Source organism: Sinocyclocheilus anshuiensis, unplaced genomic scaffold (assembly GCF_001515605.1).
Source record: "Sinocyclocheilus anshuiensis isolate Anshui unplaced genomic scaffold, SAMN03320099.WGS_v1.1 scaffold823, whole genome shotgun sequence".
Taxonomy (NCBI): Eukaryota; Metazoa; Chordata; class Actinopteri; order Cypriniformes; family Cyprinidae; genus Sinocyclocheilus; species Sinocyclocheilus anshuiensis.
In genome coordinates, this window is record NW_015546078.1 from 647,379 (window position 1) to 666,401 (window position 19,023).

At 39.0% G+C, this 19,023-nt stretch overlaps 1 protein-coding gene across 1 annotated transcript in view; it reads left to right on the plus strand.

Moving 5' to 3' along the window:
- Nucleotides 1–19,023, plus strand: part of LOC107699914 (histone acetyltransferase KAT6A-like) — a 44,172-nt gene that overhangs the window by 19,861 nt on the left and 5,288 nt on the right. The window contains exons 7-15 of the mRNA XM_016501360.1: nucleotides 1,907–2,259; nucleotides 3,742–3,857; nucleotides 5,404–5,519; nucleotides 10,552–10,750; nucleotides 12,130–12,223; nucleotides 12,353–12,584; nucleotides 13,710–13,899; nucleotides 14,865–15,224; nucleotides 17,095–17,460. Coding sequence (XP_016356846.1) covers nucleotides 1,907–2,259; nucleotides 3,742–3,857; nucleotides 5,404–5,519; nucleotides 10,552–10,750; nucleotides 12,130–12,223; nucleotides 12,353–12,584; nucleotides 13,710–13,899; nucleotides 14,865–15,224; nucleotides 17,095–17,460 — 2,026 coding nt within the window. The remainder of the gene's footprint in view (nucleotides 1–1,906; nucleotides 2,260–3,741; nucleotides 3,858–5,403; nucleotides 5,520–10,551; nucleotides 10,751–12,129; nucleotides 12,224–12,352; nucleotides 12,585–13,709; nucleotides 13,900–14,864; nucleotides 15,225–17,094; nucleotides 17,461–19,023) is intronic.

Below are 19,023 nucleotides of genomic sequence, written 5' to 3' on the forward strand. Positions count from 1 at the left end.
TGTGATATCTAAAATATAAAATAAGGAGAAGCCTAAAACAGTCCCGATGCCCGGCCCGCGTCTGAACTATGACGTGAAAATTGTCCCGAAGCCCAGCCCGAGGGGCGTAAAAAAGGGCTGAAATGCAGGGCTCTAGCTCTGATCTAGCACAAAGAAAACGATTTGACTGAAAATGTATCAGAAGAGATGAAAGAAAGATAGTGGTCATCTACGCAAACTTTCGTTTAAACGACAGTCAAATTAGTCGTCGCGCACATCCCTAGTTTGAACTAAATGAAAGTAATGCATAGCGTTAATATGGAAATGGTGCTGGTCTCTTTAAGAGCGCTATACTGCTTCATTACACAAGCAGACTAGCTAACGTTACCCCGAACTTTGCATGCTGTAGTTCACATACAAAATGATTGTATGCATATGTACAAGTCATTGGTGTTTGGTGATGAGTTTTTGGCTCAAGGTCTGCATTTAAAGTCACACCAGAGGTGTTCAGCTGGGATTAGGACTTGGCTTTCTGCAGACCAGTCAAGTTCTTCCACACTGACTCAATCAATCTTTTTATTTTATTTTATTTTTACCTCGTTTTATACACAGAGGCATTGTTGTGTTAGAATAGAAAAGGCTCCTGTCCGAACTATTGGTATAAAATTAGAAGCACACAATTCCATAGAATAGCATTATATGCTTAAACGTTAAGATTTGTACTCGTGGAAATTACTAAAGTAGTCAAACCTGTTAATTAGAAGGGGGGGTTCCAATACTTCTGGCAAAATAGTGTACAAGCTATACTAGCTATTCAAAATCTGTCTGCAATTTAATAATATTGACCTATTACTTTTGCTATTGCTTTTGACCATTAGGTATCCGTTACATAATTCATTCAGAATATGGAATGAGTTTGACTACTTAATCAGTTATATTAATAAAAAAATACTTCACTGGGGCAAACAAAAAATCCTAAAATAATAAATAGGATACCCCATAACACCAGCATTTCCAGCAGTATCCAACATTTCTCAATCATGATCTTACTCAGCTAAATGTGACTATTAGCTTAACAGCTGTATTCCTTGTTTGCTAGCTACCTATGCACATAAAGCATACGATGTTAAAAATGTTCTACATTATGAACCTTAACCCAAAAACCTTTAGCTTCATACACTGTAAATAATTGTGACCCTGCCTGTGGAAACCCAGCTAGAGTATTTTTTTTTTAAACAGTGGATGAGTAATTCACTCCTTGATTTGGTTAATAAAAGCCTCCTTTGAGATCGTTTTGACAGACATGTTTATTGTGCATTATTTTCAACGTGTTTATCGCTAAGTTTAGTGTGGCGAAATAGAAGCACATCCGTAATTCGCGTGCAGTGTATCTGGTTGCCATGACAACCTCACCGCCTCCTGCTGCTGCTGTATGTAAGCAGAGTGTGAATTTGTAGATTTTCTATAGCAAAACTAAAATGTGTTTAAAAGTGCGACTGACCAAATAGTCCGGCTCGGTTTGTAGTGTTAAGGGAAAGCACCTCCACAGCGCGTGCTAGCAAACTAGAGAAAGACAGCCTTTTTTGCTTGCCACAATAAAACGCTATTTTTCTGCATTAAACAAGCTAATTTTGCCAAGATATTTTCAGAGATGATAGACGAGATGTTATAGAATAATAATTGAATGAAAACTCAATTTTGACAAAAAAAATGGACTTTCAACCAATTTTTTGAATTTCCTGAAAATGTCCCAGCTCGACATCCGACGGGTTTTCCAAGATCGCATCACATTTATTCAGCTTTCAGATGATGCATAAATCACATTTTCAAAAAATTGACCCTTAGCACTGGTTTTGTGGTCAAGGGTCACATTTGCAGAACTGTGAAATTATTTGCATAAGACTACTACAAGTTTTGTTGTCCTCAGACCGGGCCGTCCCTTTAAGAAGCTTCGAGGTGGTGGGCGTGGCAGGAGGCGGGCCACTGGAGGCGTTGACCAATGTTCACAAGGCTCCTCCTCCCCACACTCCTCCTCCAGTTCCTCATGCGAAGGCTATCCCGGCGACGATCGCATGCTGTTCTCTCTCAGAGAAGACCATTCTGCGCATGGCGGCCTGCGTTTCAACAAGAAAACAAAGGGTCTGATCGACGCCCTCAGCAAGTTCTTCACGCCATCCCCGGAGGGACGGAAAGCCCGAGCTGAAGTGGTGGACTATTCCCAGCAATATCGTATACGCAAGAAGAGCAACCGCAAGGGCGAGCATGATGACCCGACAGGAGGTGAAACTAAACTGTTTAACTTTCAACATCTGTATTAGGTGATCCATGCTTGCATGATAAGGAAGGTAAATGCACTAAGAAATGGTAATTTCTCCCAAAATGTCGTGTGTGTGTGTGTGTGTGGTGAGATTAAAACTGAAAGTGTCCCACTTTATATTAAGTGGCCTTTAGGGATGCACGATATATCGGCCACCATATCGGTATCGGCCGATAAATGCTCATTTTTTCTGTTATCGGTATCGGCCCGATAAGAAAATTTGGCCGATATCTTAAAGCCGATAAATAATGCATTATTTCCTTCAGAGACACTTCAGATGCGTGCTGTTCGTTTGCAGCCTTTTGTGCAATTGTACGTTGTAATATTATGTTTATTTGATGTATATCTGATTTATCTCATATAGAATGCGTTTGGTTAAGTTAAAAGAGTGCTTCAGTTTACCGGTGATCATCTTTAGCTCAGCGCACGCAGCTCAAACAGCAGTGCACAACATTAATAACTATGATTGGGAATGTCGTGTATATAACATTCTAATGAGAACATTATTATAATAAAACGTTGTGAATTCTTTGGGTTTAGTTGCTGTGTTTCAGCGCGTTGTTATGGGAAGAGCGCATCCACAACAGTATGTACACTAAGTGCATTGCACCAAATTAGTAATTTAAATGTAAGTACATAGTGGTTAAGGCCACTTAATATAAACTGGGACCACTGGAAGGTATTTCTTGGAGTAATGTTGTGCTGACTTTTTGTGCTTTACATACACAAGTAACACTATGATGTGAGTGATGTAATTTTTTTTTATGCTTTTGCTGGAAGTCTCTAATGCTCACCAAGTCTGCATTTATTTGATCAAAATGCAGAAAAAACTGTAATATTATGACATATTACAATTTTTTTATATATATATTTTGAAATGGAATTTATTCCCCTGATGGAAAGCTGAACTTTTTTCAAAATATTTTTTGTATGATCCTTCAGAAATCATTCTCATTTGGTGCTCAGGAAACATTTCTTATTATCAATGCTGAAAACAGTTCTGCTGCTTCATATTTTTTGTTTTTCAGGAGTTTTCAATAAATAGAATGTTCAAAAGGACAGCCTTTATTTGAAATAGAAAATATTTTATGGTAACACTTTTTTTAAGGTGTCCTTGTTACACGTTACATGTACTTACTATTATAATAACAATAAATTATGCATAATTTCATATAAGGAACCCTAAGCCAAATCCTAACCCTAACCATATAAGTAAGTACATGCAGTTAATTACTCAGTTCTTAAATGTATAAGTACACCATAACAAGGACACCTTATATTAATATAATATTATAAATGGCTTTACTGTCATCTGATATTTGAAGAAAGAAGTCTGGGTAGGACATGAAAAGTACAAATTAGATCTGAATGTGCTGTCTCTTTTATTTAGCTTCATGTTTGTGCTCTCACTCACTCTTTGGCTGTGGTGTTTTTCTGAATCACAGACAATCAGGAGTGTGGAGACAACTGGCGGGAGGACGAAGACAAACTGCCAGGACACGAGAACCTAACTGAGAAAGATATGGAGCTCTTTAGGCACATTCAGGATCTGGCACTACAGGTACAGAACGGGACAAAATACAAATACTCATTAATTTGCTTTTGTTAAATGTCCCATCTGAATTTCGTTCATAAATAATCATTTTTTTCATTTGCTGAGAAACATGCTCCTATATGTGTGTGTGTGAGAGAGACAGAACAGAATGATACTGTAATAATTTTAATTTAATAAATGCATTAACAACAAAAATCAGAGTTGAACATTTAATTAAATGCATATGCTAATGTGTAAACTTTGACGGATTTTAATGTAAACAAAGTGAATCCTTCTTGTCGATAAACCGTATGCTTGATGGTAGTGGTGCCTGTTGTTTGTCTGCACTCACTGATTCTCTTTTGCTGTATTAGCAAAGACTTGGAAGCTGCGAAGGCCTTTATCTCTGCAGAATGTAATGTGGGGGATTTGAGAGTTTCCATTATCTTGACAGCTGGTGCCTCTCTCAGTGATACACACACAAACACAAATGCACATGTGTAGACTGATTGGCTGATTTGTGTGTGTGTGTGTGTGTGTGTGTGTGATTTGAAGGTCCCAGCAGAAGCAGCCAGTCTCTGACTGCCTGAGGCCATCAGTCGAAGAAAAACACTCACTAACCCAGAGAGAAACAATCATATTCGCACGCAGCATCAGACAGATCCAGCATGCTTTTGTTGAGCAGCCAGAAAAGAAAGATACCATGCTGCAGTCTGACAGTATTAACTGAATGTGGGCTCTATAACATTTAGGACATGTACACACTGCAAAGTTTAGGGAGCGGTAGCTGCATGTAAGTATGGGATTGACTCACCGAAGACAACTTTATGAATTCAAAAATGAGAGAGCTATGCAATACCATCTACAAAATATTGTATTGTATATTGTTATTGCTGGTAGTAATATTGCAACAAATACATCTTGTAGGCTGTTCACTGAACATGCACATAGACAAACTATTTCTATTAATCCATGTGCAGCCTAATTGCAAGCACTTGTTATATCACTTGTTATACTTATAGCACTTGTTCTACTTGTATATATCTGCTCCGATTTGCATTTGCTTTCGTTTGTGTGTGCATGTTTGTTTCCTCTTTAACAGCACAGAGATTCAGCAGAATTGCCGTAATTAGTTTCGAACATAGAAATGCTACAATTCACAAACATTTATATTTTTAAAACCAACATGGCATGTTCTGAACGAGCTGTTTCACCTCCACTTTGCGTATGTGTGTGAGATGCAGAGAAGTGTGTGATCACTACTGAGTGTCAGCAGGCTGGCAAGTGGCAGGTGCTCTGAATTTCCACTTGGGCTGCGGATAAGAGCTAATAATAATCCTGTAAGCTTGAGTGTGGCGCTGTATGCTTGTGAGAAACTGTTTGTGATCATTAGAACGAAAGGCAGAGCCTAGGCGTATTTCTTGTGTGAAAGAGAGCGACTGTTTTCTTTTGTGTGTGGCAGGATGCTCTTGGAAAAAAGGCATAGTGGCCTAATAGTTTCTAAATTGTAAACGTACCCACTTTATCGGTCTTAACTCCTTTTTTTTTTTTTTTTGTACTTCATCTCTTATAGAAAGTCGGGGTGACTGGTCCACCGGATCCCCAAATGCGCTGCCCATCTGTTATAGAGTTTGGGAAGTATGAAATTCAGACGTGGTACTCTTCTCCATACCCACAGGAGTACAGCAGGTAACCAACAGCATGTGTCATAATCATCCACAAACTTTTAAATTTTTTTCATAAAACAATATATATATTCCCATTAAGATAATATTGTTAATTGCAGCTTCAGCATCTTACGGTGCGTTCACACTTGTAGTTCGGTTCTCTTGGTTCGTTTGGTCCGGACCAAAAATGAAAACGATACATTTGGTCCTGGTCCGCTTAACTAAAGATACCAAACCTAAAGGCATATTAATACATTCACAACCTGATTGGTTGGGTTGAATGATGTATATTTAGTGACGGAACTTCCCAAACAATAAGTGTGTTCGACTTAAAGTAGCACTGCACAGACCGATCGGTAATGATGGGCAATACGGGCTTAAAAATACATCACAATAATTTCTGGTATGTATTGCGATAACGATATCAGTGACGATAATTCAGGGAATCTTATGCATCCACTAAGAGACAAAAAAAAAAAAACGGTTTCTTTAGAGAAAGGTATTATTTTTCCTATTTTTCCCAAAAGAGGGTGTTGTGAGTGAGTGAATATTACCGAGTACACACGTAATGTAATGACTGTTTAATTCATACTGGAAGCCAGAGGGCGCCCTCGCGCAGAAACTCCACAAATCCATAGCAGAAGTATTAGCACTGACAATGTTCCAGGAAATCCCTAATATGGACAAAGGCATCCTGCTATCGTGGTAGCTAGAGAGATTTTAACTGATGAAACTGGAAGACCATAAACATACGATTGCGACGATATATGGTTTATCTGTTTCTTCAAGCAATATTGGGTATTTTTATGAGGATAAAGTATATTTAGCTATAATGCAATGCTAACGATATAGCCTTTATCACTGTATATAATACTATAAAATAGTATGATTTCTGCCTCATTCTGTGATATGAAACCATGTCTGATAACAAAAAGTTATTTCAAACACTCGACTTAAGTTAATTTGGAGAAAACGCATGTCAATAAATATATTTATATTTGTTGGGCAACAGGTTTGTAAACAGGCTCATGCACATGCAAAACTGTATTGCACACATGCTACTGTAGTACATTTATTAATTTTTTTTGGTCGCAATGTACAGCCCTGACCAAACCAGTTCCAGATCGTAGAAGGAGCTCCTCGTTTAGCGCTAAGCTCCTCAGTTTAGGCCTGTCACGATAACAACTTTTTGTTGTGTGATATATTGCCCCAGAAATAATTGCGATAAGCTAGGCCTGCATGATTAATCGTTTGTAAACCGAAATCGCGATTTGAAAGGGTGCGATTTTCAAATCGCAAGAGCTGCGATTATTTAGATGAAGGACTATCAGAGATTTAACAAGCATCTACGTAGTTTTTGACAGTTTGCTTCATGCGCATTTTACTTTGATGCAGAGTTTAACCAATAGGGGGCAGTCATGACAGATGTTTGCATCATGACAACTTAATGTTTAAGAGGTTTTAAATAAACAGTAGCTTAGTTTGTGATAATACTTGGTATTTCTTTGGTGCTGTTAAAACCACCACAACAGACCTGTAGCTCTTTTATGAAATAGCAATAAATCGCATTTTAAATCGCAAATCGCAGTTTTGATCAGAAAAATCGCAATTAGATTTTTTCTCCAAATCGTGCAGCCCTACCCCTTACCATAATCGCTAGCTTCAGCTTTTTCAGCCCGAAAGGGGAACAGAGTCGCGTTAATTGTTAAATTAAATTTTATTAAAGGGGTCATATGATGCGATTTCAAATTTTCCTTTCTCTTTGGAGTGTTACAAGCTCTTGGTTTTTCTCCAAATCGTGCAGCCCTACGATAAGCAATTTTATTGTCATTTTAAGACCATTTTATGCCACTTAATATATAATCATAATATAACAGCATAATAATGCAAGAAGGCCTACACACTTTCAAATGACAACAAACTTTTAATTCTTAAGAATATTTAGATCATGGAAATTAAGTATCAAAATATTAGATACCTTAAAAAACTTAAATAGTAAATAAACATTTTCTAACAAAAAGTGCAAGTCAGTCAGATGTCTGTATGCACAAAGGCACAGATCTCTAAACAAGGCCATATCTGCAAATGAAACTTTTTTTTTTTTGTAGAAGCACTACATTACATTTACATTGAGTCATTTAGCAGACGCTTTTATCCAAAGCGACTTACAAATGAGGACAATAGAACGTTATGTACGAGAAGCTGCAACAGACACAGGCGCAAGTGGAATGCAAAAAACATGGTGACATTAATTTTTATGTAAATATAATGGGCAATATATTGCGTCACCAAAAATGATTGAGGACATGTACATATATTGTACAATAAGTTGATATATTATTGCAACAGGCCTACCTCAGTTTCACGTCCGCCTTTCGCCATGTCACTCCGCACAGTTGCACATAGATATATGTCAACAACTAGACTTTATCGATATCATGGGAAGACTAATTCTTATCGTGGGGAGAATTTTTACCGGTATATCGCGAACTATAAGATATCGCCCATTCCTACTGATCGGTGTATGACATCAAAGTACCCGTTCACTAATCGGTCTGCACCGTGGCGCTTTAAGTCGAACACACCTAATGCCGTCTGCTGTACTAAGCACGCTCATTGTTGCATGTATATATTATTTTATTTTCACCACCTGCTAACTCACGAAGAGCTCATAAAAGGCACTTTACCTCCTCGTTGCTCCACGTTTGCCCTCTGCTCATTTTGTTTTGGATACACCGCTTGTTCCGCGTCGTCAAATCATGTTGCATAGCCTCGCATCTTGTCATTACATCCTATTTTTGGTTCGTTCGTTTAGTATTTGGTCTGTGTTGCATTCATATTTTATTCGAACCGCACCAGAGTTCGTTTGCAAGCGGACTGAGAGCCACCTTTTTAGCAGTCTCGGTCCGCTTGTTTTTTGCGCACCAAGGTTCGGACGTCAACGTTCACACTTACTGAAATGAACCGCACTAACAGAGCAATCACACCAGAGTTTGTTTTAATCGAACCTATTATGTGAGCCTGGAGCACAAAAGCAGTCTTAAGTTGCTGGGGTATATTTGTAGCAATAGCCAAAAATACATTGTATGGGTCAAAATTATTGATTTCCACAAATACACGCAGACTCTCGTGCACGCTCGTCTTTGTTTATACGCACTTGGCAGCGAAGACATATGCTCGTCAACACTCTTGTCATGCACACGCAAATGTGTGTTTTCATGCGTTCTGAGCCAACAAAGGAAATCTCATTCACACTGATACTAATAAATGTAGAACGGAAAGCTCTCATTGTTTTAGGATCACTAATGGTGATTTACTACATCCTTTGTGTTTCTATAAGAGACCATTTAGGTGTAAACATGACATGCAGATCTGAATAGGTGTGGTCTAAGTCAATGCTGCCACTGTGACCTGTGCTGGCAAAATTAGTCACAGTGAGCAAATTTTCAAAATTGAGTTATTTTTATTTTCACATTCTCCCTTCAAAATGATACATGATTTGTTGGAATCGGATGAAAAATGCCTGAGCTTTGAAGTCGATAGAGTCAGCAAAGTCAGTTTTGAGAAATCTCAGGTTGAAGTTTTCTGAAGGTTCCAACGCAAAATCACCAGCAACATTGCATCATTTCCTCCACTTACTTTCTTAATATGAATTACTATGTGACCCTGGAGCACAAAAGCAGTCATAAGCAGGGGTGTGAAGTAACGAATTACAAATACTCACATTACAGTAATTAAGTAGTTTTTATCAGTAATTGTACTTTTTTGAGTAGTACAGTGTTAACTCACGCAAGCGCCACATTTGGTAAATTCCCACTCACTTATGAGACGCGCGATCTGCGCTGCCTCGTCTCTTTCTCGCGTGCGTTCTGCAGTTTTTCTTTTATGCCAAAAATCATTAGGATATTAAGTGTAAAGATCATGTTCCATGAACTTTCACTTTCAAATTAGCGGCAATTCGGCGTCAATTGCTTGAATTCAATTCAAGCAACAACAAAATACAACATAGAGCATAGAACCTTTTTTAACAAAACAAATAAAAATACACCATGCTATATGCCTAAAATAAAATAACAAATAACTTACACAAGGTTTAGGTATACAAAACTGAAGATCAGTAAACACTGTGGAACCAAATAAATAAGAAATGTACGTTTATTACCAAAACGAATAAGAAAGCTTGGAGACACGGCATACTAGATGTAAAATAAAAAAATACACCGTTTAAATAAAAATCAGCAAACACTGGAACGAATAAAAAAAAAAAAACGTCCAATATCACCTTAGATAAATTGTAGAAGCCAACAGGCTTTTCAAAATCCAAAATATTTTTTAAACCGGCGCTTTTGCATGTCATTTTGAAACTTTTGTCTGTCTCGCCTCACTCTTCTTGTCGGCTTCTCCTCACGTGATAAATGCAATCTGATCTGTGATGCGACTGTCGTTCGACTGTGTTCAGTTTTTAATTGTAGTCTCTGTTCTCTAACTGAACTAAATGATTTTTATTACTATAAAAAATCTAAATGACGGTGACCATAGCCTGTATGTTCCACATTAATCAACACTACTCTGTGTTGTCTGGTGTGTTACTGCTTGCCTTCTTGTTTGGCCAGTTGGTTTTAGAGGCTCAGGTTTCAGTCTGGTCCTGACTCAGCAGGATACCTGTGGTGGCAGCTCTGCTAAAAGCTAACACTGTTGGCATTCAGCCCATAGGAGAAGCAGGAGCCGTGCAATTTATCACTGTGGAGTGAGTTTCGTACCAGTCTCTGCTGCACGACCTTTCAAAACGTTGATTTAGTATTTAATAATTGAGAGTCTTACAGACATTTCATTTTGCAAATATTATGAATGAGAGTTGATTGTGTTTGTGTTGCATTATCTAAAGCCTAGCAATGTCACTTCACATTGGCAACCAAATAATCCGTTTGCAATCGGACTGAAAAGCCTTCATGAAAACACCCATAATAGAAGCAGCACGACACAGCGGTTATGTGCTTATTTTCACCAAGTTATGACCAGAATTGGATACATATTAATTCTGCTGTTTAAAACAGTCAACCAAAGGTTGAAAACATCTTTTCTACACTCCAGGTGGATGGAAATGTCAGCACAATATACTGTCAGAATCTGTGCCTGCTAGCCAAGCTCTTCCTGGACCATAAGACGCTGTATTATGACGTGGAGCCCTTCCTCTTCTATGTGCTCACACAGAATGACAGTAAGGGCTGCCATCTCGTAGGATACTTTTCAAAGGTGAGCTAAACCTTTTTTGAGTTACTTGACAGTGTTGAGCAATTTGGGTTTGTTGTTAATGCTACTTTTTGCAAATTTTGACTACTTTTGTGGCTTGCTTACAGTAGATGCTTTGTTTGCTTCTTTATGGGTTGATTATCCTCCTGGAAAGATGTTTAAAGTGAACTTTTTTTTTTTATTATTAACAGGTTTTTGCCTATTTTGAGGGTGAATCGTGGATGCTGTTTATGCACTCCGTTTAAATAATTTTAAGAACTATTTTGATAGCTGTGTATGGTGTTCAGTATGGGCAGTATGTGCAATTTTAAACCGAATACGATCATACCTGACAAATACATTGTGTGGCACATGGATAGAAGTGTGTTTGTTATATTTGCTTGAATTTTACAAAATCCACCATAGCCTGTATGTTCCACATTAATCAACACTACTCTGTGTTGTCTGGTGTGTTACTGCTTGCCTTCTTGTTTGGCCAGTTGGTTTTAGAGGCTCAGGTTTCAGTCTGGTCCTGACTCAGCAGGATACCTGTGGTGGCAGCTCTGCTAAAAGCTAACACTGTTGGCATTCAGCCCATAGGAGAAGCAGGAGCCGTGCAATTTATCACTGTGGAGTGAGTTTCGTACCAGTCTCTGCTGCACGACCTTTCAAAACGTTGATTTAGTATTTAATAATTGAGAGTCTTACAGACATTTCATTTTGCAAATATTATGAATGAGAGTTGATTGTGTTTGTGTTGCATTATCTAAAGCCTAGCAATGTCACTTCACATTGGCAACCAAATAATCCGTTTGCAATCGGACTGAAAAGCCTTCATGAAAACACCCATAATAGAAGCAGCACGACACAGCGGTTATGTGCTTATTTTCACCAAGTTATGACCAGAATTGGATACATATTAATTCTGCTGTTTAAAACAGTCAACCAAAGGTTGAAAACATCTTTTCTACACTCCAGGTGGATGGAAATGTCAGCACAATATACTGTCAGAATCTGTGCCTGCTAGCCAAGCTCTTCCTGGACCATAAGACGCTGTATTATGACGTGGAGCCCTTCCTCTTCTATGTGCTCACACAGAATGACAGTAAGGGCTGCCATCTCGTAGGATACTTTTCAAAGGTGAGCTAAACCTTTTTTGAGTTACTTGACAGTGTTGAGCAATTTGGGTTTGTTGTTAATGCTACTTTTTGCAAATTTTGACTACTTTTGTGGCTTGCTTACAGTAGATGCTTTGTTTGCTTCTTTATGGGTTGATTATCCTCCTGGAAAGATGTTTAAAGTGAACTTTTTTTTTTTTTTATTAACAGGTTTTTGCCTATTTTGAGGGTGAATCGTGGATGCTGTTTATGCACTCCGTTTAAATAATTTTAAGAACTATTTAGGAGAAGCATTGTCAACAAAAGTATAACGTATCCTGCATTATGATTCTTCCACAATACCAGCGCAAGGGCTATGGGCGATTCCTCATTGACTTCAGTAAGCACTCTGCATTATCTTTCCACTGTTAACTCGGTTTCTTTTTTGCAAAGAAAATATTTGAGAATTCTACTCCTTCAGATAGTGTCATTAGACACCGAGGATAAACTGTTATGATTCTCTCTGCAGGTTACCTGCTGTCTAAGAGGGAAGGCCAGCCGGGTTCACCAGAGAAGCCATTGTCAGACCTGGGCCGGCTTTCCTACATGGCATATTGGCGTAGTGTGGTGCTGGAGTGCCTACATGAGATCAGCGATCGACAGCTCACCATCCGCAAACTCAGCAAAGTCACTGGCATTTGTCCTCAAGATATCACAGCCACTCTGCTTAATCTGAATATGCTGGAACAGAGAGGAGACCGGTGAGAGAGATGCTCACACACTGATTTTCATTGAGTATACATGGTTTAGTGCTAACACAAGGATGCACCACATTGATCAAAAGTGACCGAAGAGACAATTTTTACAAAAGAGTTTCGGTAACACTTTATTTTAAGGTGTCTTTGTTGCACGTTAAATGTACTAACACGAAGCAACAAGTAACACGAAGCCAAACTCTTATCCTAACCATATAGTAAGTACATGTAGTAAATTAATATTATAAAACGGAGAGTTCCGGTCCTTGATTCTGATTGGCTGAGCCACGTTCGAAGCTGTTGTAAATGACTCTACAAAGTAACATACACCTTTGTTTACTTCTGTGTGTTGCTCGGCAACTACTTTGTAGCAACCACAACTGTTTCTGAGGAGCTACATTGTTTGGTCAGAAGTCAGAAAGAGCTGGAATACAAGGAATTTGTTTTGGTGTCACAAGCTTCCAGTACACAGAGACGACAACTACAACACACGGATAATAAAAAATAAGATGTGAATAAAATACACACGTGTGTATATATAAATAAACAAAAAACTGAAAATATAAATTGAAAAATAAAATAAATTGTATGTACAGGTGTGCTATAGATCAAATATAATATTACTCGGTACTTAAATGTATTATTACACTGTAACAAGGACACCTTAAAATAAAGTGTAACCAAGAGTTCTATTACAAATAAGTGCTGTTCTTTTTGAACATTAATATTTATCAAAGAATCCTTAACTTTTTTTTACAGTTTCCACAGATGTATTAAGCAGCAGAACTGTTTTCAGTATTGATAATAATCAGAAATGTTTCTTGAGCAGCAAATCAGCATATTAGATTGATTTCTGAAGATCATGTGACACTGAAGACTGGAGGAATGATGCTGAAAATTCACTATATTCACAAATGTATTACAGTAGAAAACGCTTACTTTAAATTGTAATATTTCTCCATATTACTCTTGTTAATTGTTATATCAAAGGCAGGCTTGGTGAACATAAGAGACTTCTTTCCAAAACATTAAGAAATCTCACTGACCCCAAACTTTTAAATGGTGTTGTATGTTTGTTACATTTGTAGCAGTCTGTATAGTAGTTTCCTGATTTGTCCTTTCTTGTTATAGAGTGATTATCCTGCGAAGAGAGAAACTGGTGGCCTCGCACATGGCCCGACTTAAAGCCAAACCTCGGCTCCTTGAAGTTGATCCAGACTGCTTGCGCTGGACGCCTGTTATCGTCACCAACACAGTAGTAACTGAAGGAGAAGGGGATGAAGATGAGGAAGAGGAAGGAGGAGAGGAGGAACCTAAAGCTGTAAGCATCTTGACTTTTTTTCCTAGGTTCAGTGGATGCAGTGTTTGTGTACCAGTTAGAGCTGCACGATTAATCATTAAAAGATCGCGATCTCAATTCACCCATGCAGTCTTATTTCTAAAATGGAGCAAATCATTTTTTGAAAGTAATTTTCGCTTCAAATAAAGTTTGTTGATTACATTGTTTCGCCACTAAGTGGCGACAAGTGACTGTTAAATAATGCATTTGCCATTGAATCATTCATTCAAGAGATTTGTTCAAAACTGCTGATTCATTCAGTAATGGACCAAGTGAAGTATTTATGAGTGAGTGAATTATTCATTAAAAAAAAAAAAATAATAAATTAACAATTGTTTCAAATTAATTAAACATTTTTGAATGGAATGAGGCAATTAGTATTATAAAACGGAGAGTTCCGGTGCTTGATTCTGATTGGCTGAGCCGCGTTCGAAGCTGTTGTAAATTAGTCTACAAAGTAACATACACCTTTGTTTACTTCTGTGTGTTGCTCGGCAACCACTTTGTAGCAACCACAACTGTTTCTGAGGAGCTACATTGTTTGGTGGAAGAATACTGTTTTTATTAATATCATTACACTTTATTTGCTCTGTTTTATTTTGTGAAACCTTACTACTTATATGGAATAACCGTTTTATAAAAGCAATAAACCCCGTGAAGCCGTGGTTTACAGTGAATTTATAACAGGTAAGGGGGGCTTCGCGTCATACCTAACATCGCCCCTTAGCTGTTATAAATTCACTGTAAACCACGGCTTCTTGGGGCTTATTGCTTTATTTTGTCACAGGCCCTAGTAAATTACATGTTATTTAGCTTAGTTCAGAATCGTGATCTCTATTTAAAAAAAATAAAAAATAAATCGTGATTCTCAATTTGTCCAGAATTAGGGTTAGGGTTAGGTCCAGCTAACCCTAGCTGAACTTCTGTTCTCTGCATCTCTTCTATAGATCAAACCCAGCCACAAGAGCTCCCCACTCTCTTGGCATTTGAAAGGGGAACGGGAAAAGGAGGGAGAGAAAAAGAGCTTCCCAGCGTTCCCAAAAAAGCAAAGCTCTTCTCCATCCTCTTCTGTTTGCAACAGTGTTCTCAGTCCTGAGCGTTCTCCCCTTTTTCTTACGGCTAATGGGGAGCGCAGGGGACCTGGCCGCCCTCCCAAAAACTGGTTATGGGGCAAGGTGAAGGATGTACCACGTACAGGACCAGGTCGACCCCGTAAACTAAGGCCCCCGGAGGAGGAGGAGGAGGATGATGATGAAGAAGAGGAGGAGGAGGATGATGAAGAGGATGAAAGAACTGGCATTAATAAAGTGACAACATCACCGATGCTCTTGACTTTAGAAAATGAGCCTGACTCCACATCAGCCTGTCCCTTGGAGGCTTCTAGGCACCCCGCAGTTCCACAGTCACACAGCAGAGGGCGGCCTCCACGGAAAAAGCGTGGCCCAAAACGCAGGCTTAGTGAGGAGCCTGAAGATGGCCTGCCATCTTTGCCCCACACCACAAGGCTGAGTGAACCCTCGCCAGCCTTCATCAGTGAGAGCAGTGAAGATGAGGATGAAGATGATGAGGAAGAGTTGAGTCGTTCACCACCTGTCCTCACCAAACCCACATTAGGGCTTAAATGCAAGGTATGACACAAACAAGTCTGTTTTTGCTTTGAAACGCGCACTTTGTTCAGGCGATCAGCTCGTGATCCGGTGTTTTCCGCGGCTCTGTTCACACTGAATAAATGCTAACTGTCTTTTAATGAAAACACAAAACATTATTTACCCCGTTTGTATCTGTGAGGCATCCTTTACACATTTTCCCTGTGTGTTAAAGTAATTTTGACTGTCGAATGTCTGACTTGACTCTTGGTAATGTATTTTGCCCCGCCCCCAAAACATGATTCGACTATCAGTCGAACTTGACTTTTTTTCCTAGGTTCAGTGGATGCAGTGTTTGTGTACCAGTTAGAGCTGCACGATTAATCATTAAAAGATCGCGATCTCAATTCACCCATGCAGTCTTATTTCTAAAATGGAGCAAATCATTTTTTGAAAGTAATTTTCGCTTCAAATAAAGTTTGTTGATTACATTGTTTCGCCACTAAGTGGCGACAAGTGACTGTTAAATAATGCATTTGCCATTGAATCATTCATTCAAGAGATTTGTTCAAAACTGCTGATTCATTCAGTAATGGACCAAGTGAAGTATTTATGAGTGAGTGAATTATTCATTAAAAAAAAAAAAATAATAAATTAACAATTGTTTCAAATTAATTAAACATTTTTGAATGGAATGAGGCAATTAGTATTATAAAACGGAGAGTTCCGGTGCTTGATTCTGATTGGCTGAGCCGCGTTCGAAGCTGTTGTAAATTAGTCTACAAAGTAACATACACCTTTGTTTACTTCTGTGTGTTGCTCGGCAACCACTTTGTAGCAACCACAACTGTTTCTGAGGAGCTACATTGTTTGGTGGAAGAATACTGTTTTTATTAATATCATTACACTTTATTTGCTCTGTTTTATTTTGTGAAACCTTACTACTTATATGGAATAACCGTTTTATAAAAGCAATAAACCCCGTGAAGCCGTGGTTTACAGTGAATTTATAACAGGTAAGGGGGGCTTCGCGTCATACCTAACATCGCCCCTTAGCTGTTATAAATTCACTGTAAACCACGGCTTCTTGGGGCTTATTGCTTTATTTTGTCACAGGCCCTAGTAAATTACATGTTATTTAGCTTAGTTCAGAATCGTGATCTCTATTTAAAAAAAATAAAAAATAAATCGTGATTCTCAATTTGTCCAGAATTAGGGTTAGGGTTAGGTCCAGCTAACCCTAGCTGAACTTCTGTTCTCTGCATCTCTTCTATAGATCAAACCCAGCCACAAGAGCTCCCCACTCTCTTGGCATTTGAAAGGGGAACGGGAAAAGGAGGGAGAGAAAAAGAGCTTCCCAGCGTTCCCAAAAAAGCAAAGCTCTTCTCCATCCTCTTCTGTTTGCAACAGTGTTCTCAGTCCTGAGCGTTCTCCCCTTTTTCTTACGGCTAATGGGGAGCGCAGGGGACCTGGCCGCCCTCCCAAAAACTGGTTATGGGGCAAGGTGAAGGATGTACCACGTACAGGACCAGGTCGACCCCGTAAACTAAGGCCCCCGGAGGAGGAGGAGGAGGATGATGATGAAGAAGAGGAGGAGGAGGATGATGAAGAGGATGAAAGAACTGGCATTAATAAAGTGACAACATCACCGATGCTCTTGACTTTAGAAAATGAGCCTGACTCCACATCAGCCTGTCCCTTGGAGGCTTCTAGGCACCCCGCAGTTCCACAGTCACACAGCAGAGGGCGGCCTCCACGGAAAAAGCGTGGCCCAAAACGCAGGCTTAGTGAGGAGCCTGAAGATGGCCTGCCATCTTTGCCCCACACCACAAGGCTGAGTGAACCCTCGCCAGCCTTCATCAGTGAGAGCAGTGAAGATGAGGATGAAGATGATGAGGAAGAGTTGAGTCGTTCACCACCTGTCCTCACCAAACCCACATTAGGGCTTAAATGCAAGGTATGACACAAACAAGTCTGTTTTTGCTTTGAAACGCGCACTTTGTTCAGGCGATCAGCTCGTGATCCGGTGTTTTCCGCGGCTCTGTTCACACTGAATAAATGCTAACTGTCTTTTAATGAAAACACAAAACATTATTTACCCCGTTTGTATCTGTGAGGCATCCTTTACACATTTTCCCTGTGTGTTAAAGTAATTTTGACTGTCGAATGTCTGACTTGACTCTTGGTAATGTATTTTGCCCCGCCCCCAAAACATATGATTCGACTATTAATCGAATATCGGCAAGATTAGAAAATTCCGATTCGACTATGAAAATCCTTAGTCGGGGACACCCCTAGTAATTTCCCTACTGTAGTGTAAAGCAAAAATAATATACCTGTGAAATATTCATTTTCATTTATTTTACAGTGCAATTGTTTTACAATATATGGCTATTGCTGTCATAGGAATAACAATAATATAAAATTGTTGTTATATTATATTCTAATTTGTTTGGCTAAAACACCAGTGTGAATGTAATTTAGATTGAGACAGTATACCACAAATAAAAAGAGGGTAGAGTTCCCTTTAAAGTTCAGGTACAAGTCAATTCAATTATTTTTTCTGACTTAAGTTTTCTTAGTTAAGAACAGAAGGTTGGAGCTAGTGCTGGGCGGTATACCGGTTCATACTGAATACCGGTGTTTATTTTTCTCATGATATTAATTTTTTAAAAACAGCAATACCGGTGCATGTCGCTTAAACAACGTTCGGAACGCGTCACTGTTTGAAAGAAGTCCCTTTTCACTGTTGCACTGTGGTGAGGGAACAGCTGTATGTGTTACTAAGCATGAAAGCCGAAGCTGTAGAACTAATAGAACGTGATGACACAGAAGAACTCATCCACATTGACCAACACAAATATCCACCGGCCCCTGCCATCAGCTCCCGCATCTCGCACACACGAGCGTGACTTTAGCACTAGATTTAGCCACTTTCAGACCCTTTTAGCTGCTTTTTCCATAGAATATACATACTGACTTACATACTGACATACAGCGTGAGGCCCGACTCTCCCGGCGCAGCATCGTCTCTCGGCGTCTGTTCTGCGCAGTGAGCGGCAGAGAAGCAGCACATTCAGTTGCAGAATCGTCAATAAATGAGTACAAAACAAGGTTTCCAAGCACCTGTCGCTAACTGACTGTTTGGAATTATAAATATGAGCATAGTTCGTCTATTAATATTATGCACTTTTTGTTTGTTTTTTTTTTAGTTCGTTACTCAGATGCAGGCAGTGCGCTGCATGAGAAAAAAAAGTAATATAGCCAAAACCACCACATAGCCGCTCTTTAGTGTTGGCGTGATTATAAATGAGAGTGACTCCTGGTTAACATTCAATGGGTCGTGTTTGGTCACTATTTAGTGTGGAATTTATTCACTCATCATGACAGTAAAATAGGGCATTCTAAGTCAATCTACTGCAGTATTTCCTCTATTTCCTCGTAGAAAGTGGGTAACACCTGGTCATGCATGGAAAAAAATAAATACAGTCATATACCGTGAAACCGGTATAATTTTGAA